This window comes from Acinonyx jubatus, chromosome C1, assembly GCF_027475565.1.
Source record: "Acinonyx jubatus isolate Ajub_Pintada_27869175 chromosome C1, VMU_Ajub_asm_v1.0, whole genome shotgun sequence".
In the NCBI taxonomy this organism is placed as follows: Eukaryota; Metazoa; Chordata; class Mammalia; order Carnivora; family Felidae; genus Acinonyx; species Acinonyx jubatus.
The window spans coordinates 47,983,874-48,000,391 of NC_069381.1; the positions used below are offsets into that span (position 1 = coordinate 47,983,874).

The 16,518-nt window shown below is 44.6% G+C and overlaps 1 protein-coding gene across 16 annotated transcripts in view; it reads left to right on the forward strand.

Annotated features, from left to right (window-relative positions):
* The window catches only part of FGGY (FGGY carbohydrate kinase domain containing), a 447,559-nt gene that overhangs the window by 316,926 nt on the left and 114,115 nt on the right, over positions 1–16,518 (forward strand). For 15 of the 16 annotated variants that reach the window (XR_008294918.1, XR_008294919.1, XM_015072330.3 and 12 more), the window contains 2 exons: positions 9,185–9,259; positions 14,740–14,860. Coding sequence is in view for 14 of the 16 variants with exons in the window: in XM_015072330.3 (XP_014927816.1) it covers positions 9,185–9,259; positions 14,740–14,860 (196 nt within the window). In the remaining 2 variants the exon portion in view is untranslated. The remainder of the gene's footprint in view (positions 1–9,184; positions 9,260–14,739; positions 14,861–16,518) is intronic. The other variant, XM_053214147.1, reaches the window with a different exon arrangement.

Genomic DNA, 16,518 nt, shown 5'->3' on the forward strand with positions numbered 1-16,518 from the left:
GATAAATTAGTTAAGGGCCCTGCATATGATGTGTAAAGGGAGCAGAAGCTCGGGTCATAGCAATCGGTGTCAAAGCATTTAACACTGATGGCTCTAGGTTCTTTAAAAGGAAAACATAAGACAAAATGCTTGTATTTAAAGAAATGTGGCATGGTCATGCATCAAGAATGATGAAGCTAAATATTCATCATCAGGAATGGTGGCCTGTTTAGATAGTTTTTATGATTGTTTTTATTTTATTTTTTAATGTGTATTTATTTTTGAGAGAGAGAGAGACAGACAGAGCATGGGCAGGGGAGGGGCAGAGAAAGGGAGACACAGAATCTAAAGCAGGTTCCAGACTCTGAGCTGTCAGCACAGAGCCCTACACAGGGCTCGAACTCACGAACTGTGAGATCATGATCTGAACCGAAGTCAGACACTTGACCCACTGAGCCACCCAGGCACCCCTGATTGTTTTTATTTTAAATGTTTGGTTGGAGAGTTTTTACCCCTGTGAAACAGTAAAGGGAGCCCAGGGATCAAAGTCAGATCTGCATTGGCATCCTGCCTTGAAAATGTACCAGCTGTGTGACCTTTGACATTAGCTCTGTGAGGTCAGTCTGCTCATCAGTAAGTGGGACAGGCTTCCTTACGGGATGATTGTCAGAATCAACAAGGGGGAGACTATTACATAGTGGACAGACAACATCAGCAAATACTTCGGAACCTGTGGCTTCTGCTCAGTGGCCCTTATCTGCGCGTTAGAAGACGACTAGCAGGATTCTTAGTGTAGCCTTTGGATGCCAAGTAACCAGTCATGAGCCATTCCCCTCAGCCCAAGGACCATCTGGACTCAGCAGCCACGGAGGTCATCGGCTGTGCATGACCAGCTGGTAAAGGCGAACAGTCACTTGGTCCTCAAAGAAGCCACATTTCATACTGTACAGAGATTAGTCTTTTCTCTACATAAGTCCTTAGGCTTCACTTCCCTTAACCACAGCAGGAAACACTCAAATTTTGTGTGCCTTACAAAACTTTAGTGCTGGAGGAATTTAGAAAGAGGGCATGCGTCTCGGTATATATGACTAGTTTCTATTCTCAAATTAATACTACCTCTTTGTTTTGGCGCTTTTTAAAACATTCTTTTCCTGAAATATCCAAGAAGTCAATTCATCAAATGTAATCAAAGAAGCAAGTCATGTCAGAAGCCTATCAGGCCATGAAAACACCATATCCCCCAGTGGTTGAAATGTGTTTTCTCTGCTTCCTTTTGCAAGAACAGCGCTACCCAGAACGGAAAGTTATTTTCTCGTGCTTTGAAGAGCTGTGATTTCTAACATAAGACCATATGCTGCTCAAACTGCTGGAGAGGTTGAGTCCTGCTCCAACGGCTCTTCAAAGCAAGCCCAGAGCAAGTGTGCATGTGAAAAACCGAGACAGAGAAAGGGAAGACGCGTTGTAAGATCTTAGCCGGTTCCCAGAGGACGGAACCCCAGCTAGAGACGGGCCTTGCTAAACAGTGTCCGATGTGGATGGAGTCAGCAATGCAGATGAGGCTTTGCAAGATCTCAGGAGGAGCCACAGGCTGTCTCCCAGTGGTTTCCTCTGATGGGGAGGAGGATGCCAGACCTGGAAGCTCATGGGCTAATTCAAGCAGCTCGTGACTGATAACATTTATCAGGCTTGCAGGGATGTGCACTCTTTGACATGGGTTTGTTGATGATTTTGTTACAATTTAATGCCGGTTCATCTCACTGTTTTTGTTTTGTTTTGTTTTTACATATTTTTGCCTATGACAAATTGAGTCGTATAACAAAGCTTAATATCCTAAGTATCATCTAGCTGGTTTTCTGATAACGCATTTTCTTATTGAAGTATCTAGTTTGGCAGCTCGTATTTTGTTTTGTGATAGGTATCATTTTCTCCAGGACTGTAGCGTGTCAGGCACCATGACAGATGCTTTACATGCATCATCACCAGCATTTCTCACAGCCCTGCCTGACAATGTCATTGCCCCATTTAAAAGGATGGAGATGCGGTGCCTGGGTGGCTCAGTAGGTTGAGCGTCAGACTCTTAATTTCAGCTCAGGTCACAATCCCAGGGTTGTGGGATCGAGCCCTGCGTTGGAGCTCCGTGCTGAGCGTGAAGCCTGCTTAAGATTCTCTCTTCCTCCACCCCTCTCCCCTGCTCGTGCTCGCTCTCTCTCTCTCTCTCTCTTTCTGTCTAAGCTTCAGAGAGTCACAGCTATTTTTTTCCTAGAGGGGGAAAAAAAACAGAAGTGATATTAGAAACCTGGTGTGTTCAGATTGAGGCCCCTGATATCCATTGGGAGGAAAAACAATTTTTTTAAGGAAAAAAATGTTTTTAAAGAAAAAAAATTAAGTTTTTGTGTTTTCGTATTCCCACTCTGTTTTCAGTGTGTCTGCCATATTTTCTCCTCATTTGAGCGATTTTTTTAAAATTATGTCACAGATTCAGACTTTATTTTCTTAGTGCTTTCTCTCTTCCCTAACTATACCAAGCAACAAGTAAAACCCAGGAGAGGGAGGCAAGAGGAATACGAATTACAAATAAGAGTCCTTCCCAAGGTAGTATGGCTTGATAGAAGACCGTGGAGTGAATTGGGTAGAAACCCGCTAGGAATATCCAACAAACAAACAATGAGAAAGATCTAAGGCCAGGGGACCAAGGATGGGATCCAAATCCGTATGTAAATCATTAGTATGTAAATCAAGACAGGCTGTATGACACCAACTAAGGACCTGGACAGTTGACCAGAACAGCTTTGGGGTACTGGTGCATGAGTATATTAAAATGGATTGGGGCTCCTGGGTGGCTTGGTCGGTTAAGCGTCCGACTTCGGCTCAGGTCATGAACTCACGGTCCGTGAGGTCGAGCCCCGCGTCAGGCTCTGTCCTGCCAGCTCAGAGCCTGGAGTCTGTTTCCAATTCTGTGTCTCCCTCTCTCTCTGCCCCTCCCCTGTTCGTGCTCTGTCTCTCCCTGTCTCAAAAATAAATAAACATTAAAAAAAAAAAAAATTAAAAAAAAATGGCTTGGATTTAGAGCATCAGAAGCAGACAAAGATGTGAAGTGCCTGGTGTATCTGGGGCCTAGCAAACAAACTAATGTGTCACGTAGGGTTCACCAACAGAATAAGGCTGTAAGGGAGAATGTCAGTCTAGGCTTCGTGAGTTTATCGGTTGTCTGTTGCTGCTTGAATAAATTACCACAAACTTAGAGGCTTAAATTTCTTATCTCGAAGTTCTGTGGGTGAGAAGCCCGGGCTGGCTCAGCTCGTTTCTTTGCTCCAATTTTCGCAAGACCAGAACCAAAGGCTCGTATCTGGAGGCTCTGGGAATAATCTACCAAATTCATTCAAATTGTCGGCCAGTTTGAGCTCCACGCAGTTGTGGGACTGAGGTTCCTATATCCTGGCTGACCGTCAGCCAGGGGTCCTCAGCTTCTAAAGACCACCTGCATTTCTTGACTCATTGCCCCCCTCATCCATCTTCAAAGCCACCAATGACAGATCATGTCCTTCTCATCCTTTGAATCTCCCCGGTTTCCACTTCTGCCTCATTTCTTCTGCCTCCTACTCTGTCACTTGACTGACTCTTCTGCTTTTATGGGCTCACATGATTACATTGAGTTTATACTGCATAATCCAGGATAATTTCTGTATTTTAAGGTCATCTGGCTAGTAACCAGTTCCATCTACAAAGTCCCTTTACAGCAGCGCCTAGATTAGTGTCTGATTGAGTAACTGCAGGATGGGAATCTTGGGAACATCTTCAGAGTTGTTAACACGTTGTGTTTTGTTAACACGTTTATCTGCATTTCCCAAATCTGGGTGAGTTTTGGGCGATGCCAAGTGTCATCCTCGATTCCTGATGCTTACTGAAACCTCCAGGACGTTTGTGTCCTTTCTCTTCCGGGCTGCTGATTATTTCAGACCTGTTCTCCAATCTCTGTCCTCTCTCCAGAGGTTTTCTATACGTTTTTCTCTGATCCTTCTCATTTCCCTGTTGTCTGTCCATCAGCTCTGCCCTTATTATTGACTGAGCCAACAGAGCATTTTTGCTCTTCCTTTGTTTTCTCAAAAGCTTTCAACCAATTCCCCTGAGACTTGGATACTCCATCAAGCTCTGATGACCCTAGAAAACCTCAGGACTGGGGATCCTGTTTTCTTGTCTTTGTAATCTTTAGAGACCCCTTGAAAATCTATTTCCAAGCTTTTTTTTTTTCTTTCTTACTAACTTATATAACTAATTCCTTTAAAATCACTAAGAAGGAAAAAAAATTAGCTAACTGAATTACTACTATCTTTTTTGAACAATTTCGACAATTTTAACGCCTGTCAACCTTTAATTCACAATGCCAAGGTTAAGGACACTTATTCCCACAATTTATTGTACAATATGACCTTGCTGAAATGCAAATTGCTGGGCCCACACCAAAGATTCGGGAAATCTGGAGTTGGAGCTCAGGAAGTCTGCATTCAGCGAGGATCCCAGGAAAAGATGAGGCGTGCTCAAGGTCTCACGGCTCCGAAGTGGCAGCAAGACTTCAGGTGAAGTCTATGGTGAAATTCATCTGTCCTTACTATTTACATAGTGAGTGAAGGTGTGTAGGTTGATAAGGACTAGGACTTCTCCAAGGAGTCCTTGCAGTGAGTCCCTCATCATCCTACTCGTGGGCCCTCATCAGGGGCATGCTGTTTGTCCACACTCCTGGATGTCCATATCTTTAACATTATGATCCTCATGCTGATGATGATGAACATGCATTCTGCCCTGTCTTCCCCACGCTGGGTGTGCACTAGTCTTTAGTGCCCCTCATTAATACCCTGGGGGTACCCATACCATGTTAAAGGAGATGTTTTGTTGCCCTACTCCAATTAATGAATGGGATTGAACCCTTCGTGCATTTAAGATAAAGAGAACAAACATTTAGTAAGAGAAAGGAAAAGAAAATCAACGCTAAGTGTCATTGGCATCCCAACAGTTTAGCTCTTGTAGACTCAGTATAGCTTCCTGAAAATGTAAGACACTTTGCAAATGATTTTTAATCTTCACAAAAATGCCTTGAGGTATCATTATTCCTACTTCATGAATAGGCTTCAGAAAGGTCACCAAACACTCCGTTGTGCAGCCAGCTGGGGAAATGTCAAGATCCGAACCCAGGTGTCTTCCTCCATAGCCTGTCTTCTTTCCATTCACCCACACTTGTCTTCTAAGCTCAGAAATTCCACATAAGCACTTTATAACCATCATCTAGGATGTTGAAGTTATCAGCCGTAGTTTGCATCTCTTTGGCCACCATATGCAGCTTTCACACATCTCTAAATATTAATTATGAAAGTTTTCTCTTACAGTTCTCCTTGTTACACAATAGCAAAATAAATAAAATGTGCTTACCAGTGCAACTCTCCCATGGGGCTTCCCCGCACATTTCACTGTCTTGCCCAAACATTCAAAATAGGCACATGCACATCTTCTAGAAACACACTCCTTCCACTTATGCTTTCTTCCTACTTCCCCTTATTGATGGAACGATTCAGCCCTCAGATAGGGATATCTGCTCATCTGTCACGTCTCAGCTTTCTCACTGGTTATAAAGCTGCACCTCCCCCCAGGATGTCCCTGGCATTCCTGGGCTACTGCTGCCACTTCCCTACCAGGCTGGCTCCCTGACAGGCCTCTGTAGCCTCCTGAGTGGTCCACATGGCAGGCACTCCTTAGGGTCAACAGCCATTTGACTTTCGCCAAGGCATGGTTGAAGTCCCTAGCATTTGAGAGAGAAATCAAATGGAATTCATGATGACGGGCCCTTCTGGAGTCTCCACCTGCTTATCAGATGAGATGTCAAGCAAGCAGGGCCCCAGACCACAGTAACTTCTTTAGAGAGAAATGTCTTTCACTGAGTCACGTTTCAACTCCCTGGCCCTGGTGATGTTGGAGATGGAGTGGGAGAGCTGTGCTTGCTTAGTCCCGTTCGTTGCTGAGTACCTTCTTCCTTAGAATAATAATGTTTTCTTCCTTGAAATACAGGTATGTTTTATTTATCAGAAAAAGAAAACGCTATGTCACCCGTGTGGTGTTCCTTTTGCCAGAGCTGCTAGCAAGCTTAGGAGTTAAATTTAGTGCTCATTTACATGATCTCATTCTCAGTTTCTGGAGAAAAGAAACTATCTTCTCTCTTCTCCCCTATGATTTCTGAGCTCTGGGGGCACTAGACATTTAGACAAGGGGCCATGATACTTTTGTTGCTTGAATATTAATACTGTGGGGAAAGTCTTACGATTATTTACTGCAGGATAGGAAAATAAAATCTGGGGGAACCTGGGTGGCTCCATCGGTGGAGCGTCCGACTCTTGATCTCAGCTCATGTCTCGATCTCAGGGTCATGAGTTAAAGCCCCACACTGGGCTACACACCAGGTGTGGAGTGTACCTAAAAAAACTAAAAAAGAAAAAATGAAATCTGGTGATATTGCATCCATCCTGTCTTACGGGTTTTTGCTAATCAAGAAGGATGTAAGAACCAGTTACATTATAAATGTCATACACGGCACCAGGGTTCCTAGTTAATTAATAGCAGAATGTATCTCATATCCAAAGTCAGATTTCTTCCCCACCCCATCACACTGTACCCAAATCTGGTCTTCAGGACCCACCTGCGGGGAGATGTGAGTCTGCCAAGCATGCACATAACCCAGTCACACAAAGGGTCACAGCTTCATTCACATTGATGACCAGAGAGGGGAGCCAGAGGTAGCGTGCCTCCTGGACTGGTTCTGGAAGGCCGCTCTAGGCCTTGTCCCAGTTGGCTTTCCCAGTAGGTAAGCTGCACAGATGCTGTTGAGGCCAGGCCAGTAGAGAAAAGAGAGACCATTCATGATGAGCGATCTTTATCCAGGATCATCATGTGATACAGTGCTGGTCGATGACATGAGGTATTTGGCTGAAGGGACATACGACAGGGCTGAAATCCTGCCCACTCTTCTCCTTTTTATAATTTATTCTCCCAAATGGGATGCCTTTTGCATTTAGTCTGCCTGGAGGGGGCACCTTTTTCTAATTCACACAAAGGTTCCATATGAGCAATGGGCTGCTCTTTTACCCCGATGATCTCCTCTAAGCCACTGTGATGAGGGAAGCTAAGTGTCGAGTCTGGGCGGTGAAGTGGGGTGGGGTGGGGTGGGGTGAAAGCCTGGAATGAGCAACTAGAAGTGATCTTCCACTCTTCTTTCTTGGGGCATGGAGTAAATGGCCCTCCCCTCTATGAATATATGAGGAGCTGAGGTGGTAAATATTATCCTCCCGTAATCGCGTAATTAGACACAAAAGGCTAGGATGTTTGGAAAGACAGTGGTATACAAAGGGAAAAAGCATTGTCATTAATTCACACATTCAGCGGATCGTAATTTAGTACCTACTATGTGCCAGACATAGTGCTAGGCATTGGAGATACTGTGTGAGTATCACAGGTAGTCTGTCAGAACAGCTAGGTTCTGGTTTCCATCGTGTGTGTTCCCTGGGGCACGTTATTTCCTTACACACATTATGAAGTGAACTTCTATAACATCAGCAGTGTTCATGTTCTCCTTTACCGCCAGTGTTTTTACTATGTGTTTAGGTCTCTGGGGAACTTTACAAGGGATGTTCCTTCACACTCGAGTTATTGGCTTGGGAAGATGCATACCCAGAATTCCCCTCTAGTCGCTCATTCAGATCTTCATGTTCCTGTGTGTTAAAATCAAAGCTCAAATTCTCATCTGGTCACCCAATCATTTGGCCAGAGAAACCATTAGCAGGTAGCTCTACTTGAATCCAATAATGCCTGCATCAACAGACTTCAGTGAGTAGTCAGAATAGCTAGAGCAGAGAATACTAAGTGAGGAAGGACATGTACAGATGCTAGAGAAGTAAGCAGGGGCAAGCCAAAGAGGGAGCACATAAAACAGCATAGGCATTTCTGCCTCGAAATGAGGTCAGTGGACAATTTGTAACAGGGAGTAACCTGATCAGGTTTGTATGTCAGAACAAGTACTTACAAAATGGTGGCCTGGATTGAAGAAGTGAGCAGCAGGATGAAGAGAAGGGATGGATTCGTGAAAGATTTGGGAGATAAATGGACATGACTTGGGAGACTGTGTAAATCCCAGAAGAAAGGAAAAGTCAGGGGAGAGTGCCCTCAGGTCTCTGGTTTCGGTGACAGAATGGAGTCTGCCCTGCAACAGGTCAATACGGCCCCTTAGTCCTGGCTCAGAGGGCAGTCTGGAGAGGGTAATTAAAGGGGACTGGAGAGACCAAGGAAAAGGACCTGGGGAGACCGCTCAGCTCTCCTCTTTTAATGTCACCACCTCATTGCACTCAAGATCATACACACCGTAGGCTCTGAGTAAACCTATGTTACGTTGATTAATTTTGTAATGTGAAAATACAGAGCAAATTCTGGTATCGATATCCACAAACTTCAGAGTAGGCTTGAAGAACCCCGCAGTTTTTCACCCTCTAGAAATATCCCAAGAGAAGATGTTAATGAATGGGAAGTGTGAAGGAGGGACTGTTGAACAAGTCTTGAAGGCATCTACATTTAGCATCCTGTTCAGTTCTGGAATCTCTCAGAAATTGACATACTCCATATAAGCATGTGGTTCCGATTGACTTTAATGGGATTCCCTTGCAAACCACAGATTGTAAATTATCCCCTAGTAGGTATAACATTTATAGGAGACATATTATTTTACTCTGAATACCCCCTCGATGCTGTTACACTGAATTCTGACAACAGCAGAGCTCAGAATAAGATCATCTTTTACTAGAATGCCACTGTTCCATGTTGATTTCTCTAAGCCAAAGAAAATGGGTGTTTATAATAAAAGAACATTTTTTTTTAAAGAAGAAGAAAGACTTAATTCCATGCTAAGGAATATCAAACACGATTTCCATATGGTATTTGTTTTGTTTTTGTTTAATACAAGGCAGGGCACTTTCTTTTAGAGAAGAAATGATAGTTTTTCCCAGGTCTGGAGATTAAACAGTTTGGTAGTCATTTCACGTTCAGCTCACAAAAAGGGGATTTGCATATGAACTTGTTTGGGCAAGAAAACACATCTGAACGTGTTTCATGGGAACTATCTCTATCCATGGCAGCTCCTTTTGGCCATCTCTTTCTTTTCTTTTCTTCATCCCTCCAGGTCACCGGGTTGAAACTGTCTCAGGACCTCGATGATCTTGCCATTCTCTACCTGGCCACAGTTCAAGCCATTGCTGTAAGACCCTTTAATGCCATTTTTAAAGAGAGCGAGGGCTATCAATAAACTTTAGACCGCATGCTCCTCCAAGATACATCATGTGCTTTTTGCGACAGAGATTGTTAATTAAAAGGGAGCTTGCCAAAAAGAGATGCGTGTCTTTTAGGAAGGAAATCTTGATGAAGTTCTTCACCTGCTTCACTAATCAGTTCACATGGCTGAAAGCTGAAAGGAGCTCAAGCCTTCGAGCATCATAGTTGTTATGTATGTAACTTGTCTTCCAAACTCAATTAAATAGAAGCAGATGCCATGTATGCTTGCATTAAGAAAAGCTGATGTTAAAGAATGTGCACACTTATAAAACACATGACATTGTTCCCTTCGCAAAAGGATTCATTATAGGGTTCCTCTAAATAGTAAGCATCCTTAGAACTTGGAAGTGTTTGTTTTTAGGTCATTAGCAGCTTCAGCAAGAGGTTCAGATGGTTAAGGAGAGGAGGGGAGAATTTAAAGTGTTAGGAACTCCTATGCCGAAGATGAATCCAAAGTGAAAACAAACTCCTAAAGGCTCAAACATCATTCTCTAAGGACTCTTATTCTCCCAGAGGTGATCATGTTAGGAAGTGCGTTTTGGAGAGCGGGTCATGGCTTTCTGAGTTTCAGAGCTGGAAGGAACCGCCAAAATTATAGCTAATCAAGCGAGGCTTAGCCACTCTGGTAAGAGAACCTGGACCAACAGAAAGGAAAAATCAGGCCAGTAAATTCTGATTCAAAATTTATTTTTCAGAGCCACACAGAAAGTTTCCTGGTTCCTGTTATGTGGACATATTTATATGCTGCTCAGTTATTTTGTTTCTCCATATACCACTTCCATAACCTTATTCCTTCAAATAATAGAACTGCATACATTTTTTCCATATATCCATATCATTAACAGAAGTGCTTTTCTCATGTCCCCATTTGTCCATGTAGCTATGATGAGAGAATAGAGCTTTCCAACCACTAAGAACATACAGTCTTATATGCCCCAGGCCAACTGGATTGGATGAAACAGTCCTTTTAGTTTATTTATGTGCCAGTTTGACTATCTTCCTGAAGCAACTGTCATTGATTTAATAGCTTGGCTAGTTCAGTGGCATCGATCAGCTGGTCTTACTTATGGGACCTTGGTCAAAAACAGGTAATTCTGGTACCTGTCAAAATGGAGGGAGTGAATAGTAAAATGAATATGAAGGAGAATAATGGGCATCAGTCGTCAAGACAGTTATTTAGTGATCCTATTTGATGGTAATAATGATAATCATGATGAATAATTTAGTTTTGGGGTATTATGTGCCAGGCACTGTGCTAAATATTTACAAACATCATGCGACTCAACCTAATGAACTAGGTCTTAGAATCCCCATTCCGCAGGTTTGAAAACTACACTTAAGCAAGACTACTTAACTTGCTCAGTTTCATGTAGCTTAGCGAGTAGCAGAGCTGGGATTAGTGGCCCCGGCTTTCTAAAATAAAAGTAGCTATATGGACTATTGAGGAACTTTGGTTTTCTGATCCAACGATGCCATTGCATGAAAGTCTTCGAGTGGAATAAAATGACCACGTTGAAATGGAAAATCTGAGCTGTGTGTTGCTCATCCTCTGAGTACATGCCGAGAGGCAGACCCGGGGGCACCATCACGCGATGATAATGACCGTTGCCTTTCCTCGACACCCACTAGCTATGCCAGGCACCAGAGTACCACCCACCCACCTGTGGCCTAGGACAGCTACCCAGTAAGCAGGTGAGCTTGTCCTCATTTCACAGACAGGAAAAAGCACCTGGGGAGGTCAGAAAGCTAGTGCTCAGTAGAGTCACATGGGGAGTCCGAGAAGTGTCTGTCTCGCTCCCGATCTTCTGCTCTTTCCACTCTCCCAACCTGCATTTGCTTTTTGATATGCTTGTAAATGCTACATGGAGGAAATAAGCTTCCAGGCATTTCTAAGGCCAGTTTTTATTTTACACATCTTAGCAAACTTTGTTATTTTGGCCAGGATCGCCTCACAGAGGCACCCCCCTTCCGTGTAAATGAGGTTAAATATAATGCGGGCTGGGTGGAGCCAGCCAGCTACATTTTCCCAAATACCACACAGTTGGAAAATCAATCTTGTATTCAGTGGGTTGTGCATGTATTAAAAGCTATCATATTTATTCTGTCCATCGCCTTAATGACCTTTATAATACTGCAAAGGGAAGGAAATTTAAGACCTTTTTTTTTTTTTTTAATAAGGTTTCATTGTAGGGTCAACTGAATTGTGAGTAGTTCGGTCTGTTTTGCAAAGGTAAGACAGTATGCCGATCTTTCAGGCAGAAATGTGCATTTCAAAGAAGTATTCTGATAACAGATATTTTCCCATGATGTTCAACTTGGGGAAAAAAAATGGTTTTTTTGTTTCATTAGCTCTGAATATTGCCCTAGCATCTATATGTTGTGAATAGATGTGGTTGGTATTTTGTAGGAATAGAATGAAAGCGATATTGTAATGAAGTTAACTTGGGACTGTGCGAAACTCTCCATGAAGTAAAATTCTCTCTTGATCACACTGAATTGAAAGACTTGTCAAACAACCAGTTTATCCATAGCCTGTTCATCTATAGTTTTCTTTTCAGAATAGACCCTTAAAAAGTACTATTTGCATTTGAAGTCTCTCGATTTGCATTTGGTTCTGTACATTCCCAGTGGACTAGCCTAATTTTAATTTAAATTTCTCTGTGAAAACATTTTTTCCAGAAAGGTGAGCACAAAATCATTTTAGCACAAAGCCCCGTGGCAGGGCATTTAAGGAGGGTGGGACATTTCACAGAGTGGAGCCTGGGACACCCGAAGGGAATGCCCTGTTACTGACTGAGTGGGAAATTCCAGCCAACAATGCCACATGGGGGAGAGGCAAGGCTGTCACAGCCCCTCCCAAGGGAGTGCCTCTTGTGCAGATACTTTCTTGCCTTTTCCCAAGGGAATGTGCTTTGTGTTACCCTCGGCTCTGGCCCGCTAATCACATGAACCACACTTCTCTGGTTTCAGAAGTATCAGACATACCAATTTTGCATGGTATTTTCATGCGTGTTGGGGGGAAGCTGTCCTCCCCCAACACAGACCCTCAGGCAAGTCATAGAACTCCTACATGGGGATAACAAGGTGCAGTTTTTGAGTTTGTCATAAGATTGGAGACGACATCAAAATGCGTAGCAGAGCACCTCGAGTATAGCTAATAACCAAGATAGCGCTCCTGTCCAAACACCTGCCATGTACCCGACACCCTTGTGTGAGTTGTGCATACGCTGTCTATAGCGGCAACCTTGCAAATAAGTATTACTGTATTTCATCGAATCTAAGACCATAATAAAAATAATGTTACTTGCGTGTTAACATTTCTGACAATTCGTAGAGTTTTAAGATAAATGAATGTGATGTTACTATTCCTTTTTAAAAAATGGGAATTGAGTCTTAGGTTCCATACAGTTTGATTCAAGAAGTAGGTGAAATGTCTTAACCCCAACCTAGGTTTCTTGAATTCAAAAGCCATGCTCTTAACTACTACAGGCTCATGCCCCTTGATTAGACTAGAGTGTCCTGAAATCCACAGACACCAAATGATCCATGGTGGACGTAAGGGCATCTGTCGACCTTCTAAAATCATTCATAATACTATTTTGTAAGTGGCTTTTTTTCTGGAAAGGTCAGTAGGTTTTATCATATTCTCAAGAGGGTTCATGACCCCCCAAAAGCTTAAGAAAGAACATCTGGGGGTAATCAGCCACATGCAATAAGCAGGATCCGGCCTTATACAGTACAACATGTTTTAATTTTTTTTTAACACACTACATCTGTGGATTATTTTTGGAGGCCCAAGTTTCACCTAATCCATATTCTTGCCAGATTCGCGAAGAGCTGAGGGCCCCTGGGCTGGAACTGCTGAGCTTTTGCTCCTGAACTGCCCCCATCTCTCATAATTTACTACACAGCATTCAGGATTTCATGCCCCATGGTCCCCCCCCCCCCCTTCTAGCCACTCCCTCTCCCAGAGACACCGCCAGACACAGGGAAGACAGCTCTCCAGACTGCCTTGTCAAAAGAGGCTTCCCTTGCCCTGCATCCCACCCCTGGGGGTCAGAGGGACATCCTGGCCACTTCCAAACCCTCTTCCTTTACTTTGGCTACTCCTCTGATGGGGCATGCCCTCATGCTAAACTGCCTTCTTCTTCTCTACACACTTGGGTACCAGCTTCCCAGCAACATGCAGGATACCACCTCACAGTTTTCTCTCCAGCCCTAACCCTGCCTTCTTGGTGGCTGTCCCATCTGTGGCCTCCTAGATCCTTGACCTTCTTACGTTCCCTGACCTTCTCCTCCCTCTGCTTCGTCAACTCACCCCCTTGTCCACACCTGGGACTGTGTCATCCCTCAGAGTTAATTGCTCTCTAAACATCTCGAGGGCTCTCTCTCACCATCAAAAAACCATTCCTCTCTCATTTCCCTCCAGAGCCACTTTCTCAACCATTGCCATGTGGCTGCCTCACAAAGTCATGTCACACTCCACCTTTTTGTTTTGAATCCTGACCCCAAATAAAGGATGACTCATGAACTTCCAGTTGTTGAACCTCCAAATAAACTGATTTTTAGCTCTTCATGTATCCTAGTTAAAACGAAAGAATCGTACGTTGGCATCCACCCTGATGACCCCACAGCACTGTCCTTTTCTCAAGCAGCAGCGATTTGCACTGAGTTTAGTAAACCTAGCAAGGTGAGGAGCATAACACATTTTGGGGAGATCCTAGCACATGAGGGCTGAAATGAAGCCCTGTGAAGCCATGAACAAACCAGAGCACGGGATTGCCACCTCGTCCCAGGCCGCGGGCTCCAGAACTGTCACTGGAGAACCACCGCCTGGCTTCCAGTGAGAATAAAGGACAGGTCAGCGCTTTGCCGGCCTGAAGTCTTACTCTGATCTTCATGCAGCTGGAGCTCTCTTCTCATGCTTCTGCTGCCGATTTTATTGGTGTCCTTTTCCAAAGCACCAGCCTCTTCAGTTCCTATCCAGGGAAGGAAGCCTGACCCACAGACCACCAGCCAGTCACTCCATGCCTCGTTCCTGCTAGAGCATTGGGGGCCGCGGCAAACACCCATGACGTGTGGGTTCCGGTGGACTGTGTTAATATTAACCGTGGTAGCACCATCAGTTGTTTTTGTCAATGTCGTGTAACTACTGATGGAAGCGAATGGTATAGTAATTAAGCAGGTTTGGGAATCAGGCCCCCATTGGAATTCCCACTTTGTGACTTCATTTGCCGTGTGATCAGAAGCGACACAGTCTCCCGGCGTCTCGGCGCTCTGAGACAGGGCATGTAAAGCTCTCAGTGTGGTGTCTGTCTGGCACTGGGTGGACACTTAATAAATGTTCCAGAGCTTTTCTTTGTGCTGCTGCTCTCCTGATGCTTTCTTCTGCTTTTTCCCTTTAAGTTTGGGACCCGCCTCATCATAGAGGCCCTGGAGGCGGCAGGGCACTCTCTCAGCACTCTTTTCCTGTGTGGAGGCCTGAGCAAGAATCCCCTTTTTGTGCAGATGCATGCAGACATTACAGGTAAGTCTGAGGAGGAACAGAGGAGGTCACTTTGGGCTTGGCAGCAAATATGCCCGGCTAAGAACCGGACAGGGTTGGAGATAGCAGGGTACAAGTGATGTGCCAAATTATTTTGCGTAGTTAGGTTAAAATGTATTCTTGTTTCTTAAGATCACTGTGAAGTGTCTGTAGCCATGATGGAGGAAAGTGACTTCTCTGTGAAGGCATCTTTTGAATGATCCTGAGAAATGACAGGGGTCGGCAAGGGCTAGGACATAATTTAAGCCTTTACGGAACAGTATGAGCACCTCTTCTGATGCACACTTGTGGGGAATATTGAAGATGCAGAGATGGGTAAGACAGGATTCCTGCCCCCAGAGAGCTCAGAGTCTATTGAAAAGGACAAACCACTGTGCAAATATTGTGTGGCAAGAGCTGAGAGTGAGAAAAGCACCGAGTGTTACGGAAACATAGTAGGACACCTCACCCTGGTTTGGACCTGGGACCGGGCAGGGCACGCGCTCTGGAGGAAGTGATGGGGAAGCTGTCTTGAAGAAAGAATTCTGAGCCCAGCTGCTCTGTGGGAACTGGGCTCTGGCTGCAGATGGGAATTTGAGCCCTGAGACCCCAAGATCCTGTGATTCTTTCATAGCTTGTGACACATATCAGGAAAATCCAGAAGCATGGGCTGGTCCCTTTGTGATACAAACACAGCAGAGCAGGATCCCCGCTGCTGATCCCTCAGCCTTCAAGAAAGGGACCCCGTTGGCAGGAGGCTTGCTTGTATCACAGAGCCTTCCCTGGGCTGCTGTCCCTCTGGAACTAGTGCTCTCATGCCTCTTGTCCCTTCTCCCCTGGTGTCTCCTGGAGATGGGCATCCCCCCCACCCCAGGATGGCCAGGCACCAGAGCAGGGCAAGGGAAGGGAAACAGAGGGGATTGGACCCTGCCTACAGCTCCAGCTCCACCGTCCATCCTTCAGTAGCCTCCCTTCATCATGATCTCTTGCTGTCCCTCCCCCATCACCTGGATTCCTTACCTCTGACACCTGGGTGAATCAAGGTCCCTGCCCTTGACACTGCTTCACATCACTCTTGCCCCCTCCAGAAGATACAGATTTCTGCGGATGAGAGCTTTACCAAATGTCAGGGGCGTAGTCAACCCCTGCACTTCGGGAGATCAAACTAAATAAATTCTTCATCCCCATCTTAGAGATAAATAGACTGAGGCATAAGCCAGAGGACAGTATAAAAAAGCACATAGTCTAAGGGTACATGTATCAGGATGTTAAGTATAGAAATTACTACCATTAACCAAGCTCCCACTGTGTGTTGCTAGAATCACTCTGAATATGTTTAACTTCATAAACTGCCAAAAGGTAGCAATCGGTGCCCCATCTTACAGACAAAGAAACTGAGGCTAGGAGGGTCAATTAAATTGACTGTCCAAAGTCAAACATTAGTAAGAGGGGAGGGACAGAACTAGGACTGTGACCTGGGTGTACCCAGGCTAAGCGTCCCCTACGCTGTGCTGCTCACCCAGGTTTCTTGGCTCTCCTGAGTAGTTTGTACCAATGTGTTAATTACTCTTCCTTGAAAGTGTCTATAACCTAGGGACGTGGGCCATGCTGAGGCTGAAAGAGGAAAGACCTAAAAAAGGAGCCCAAATTACCTTGTAGTT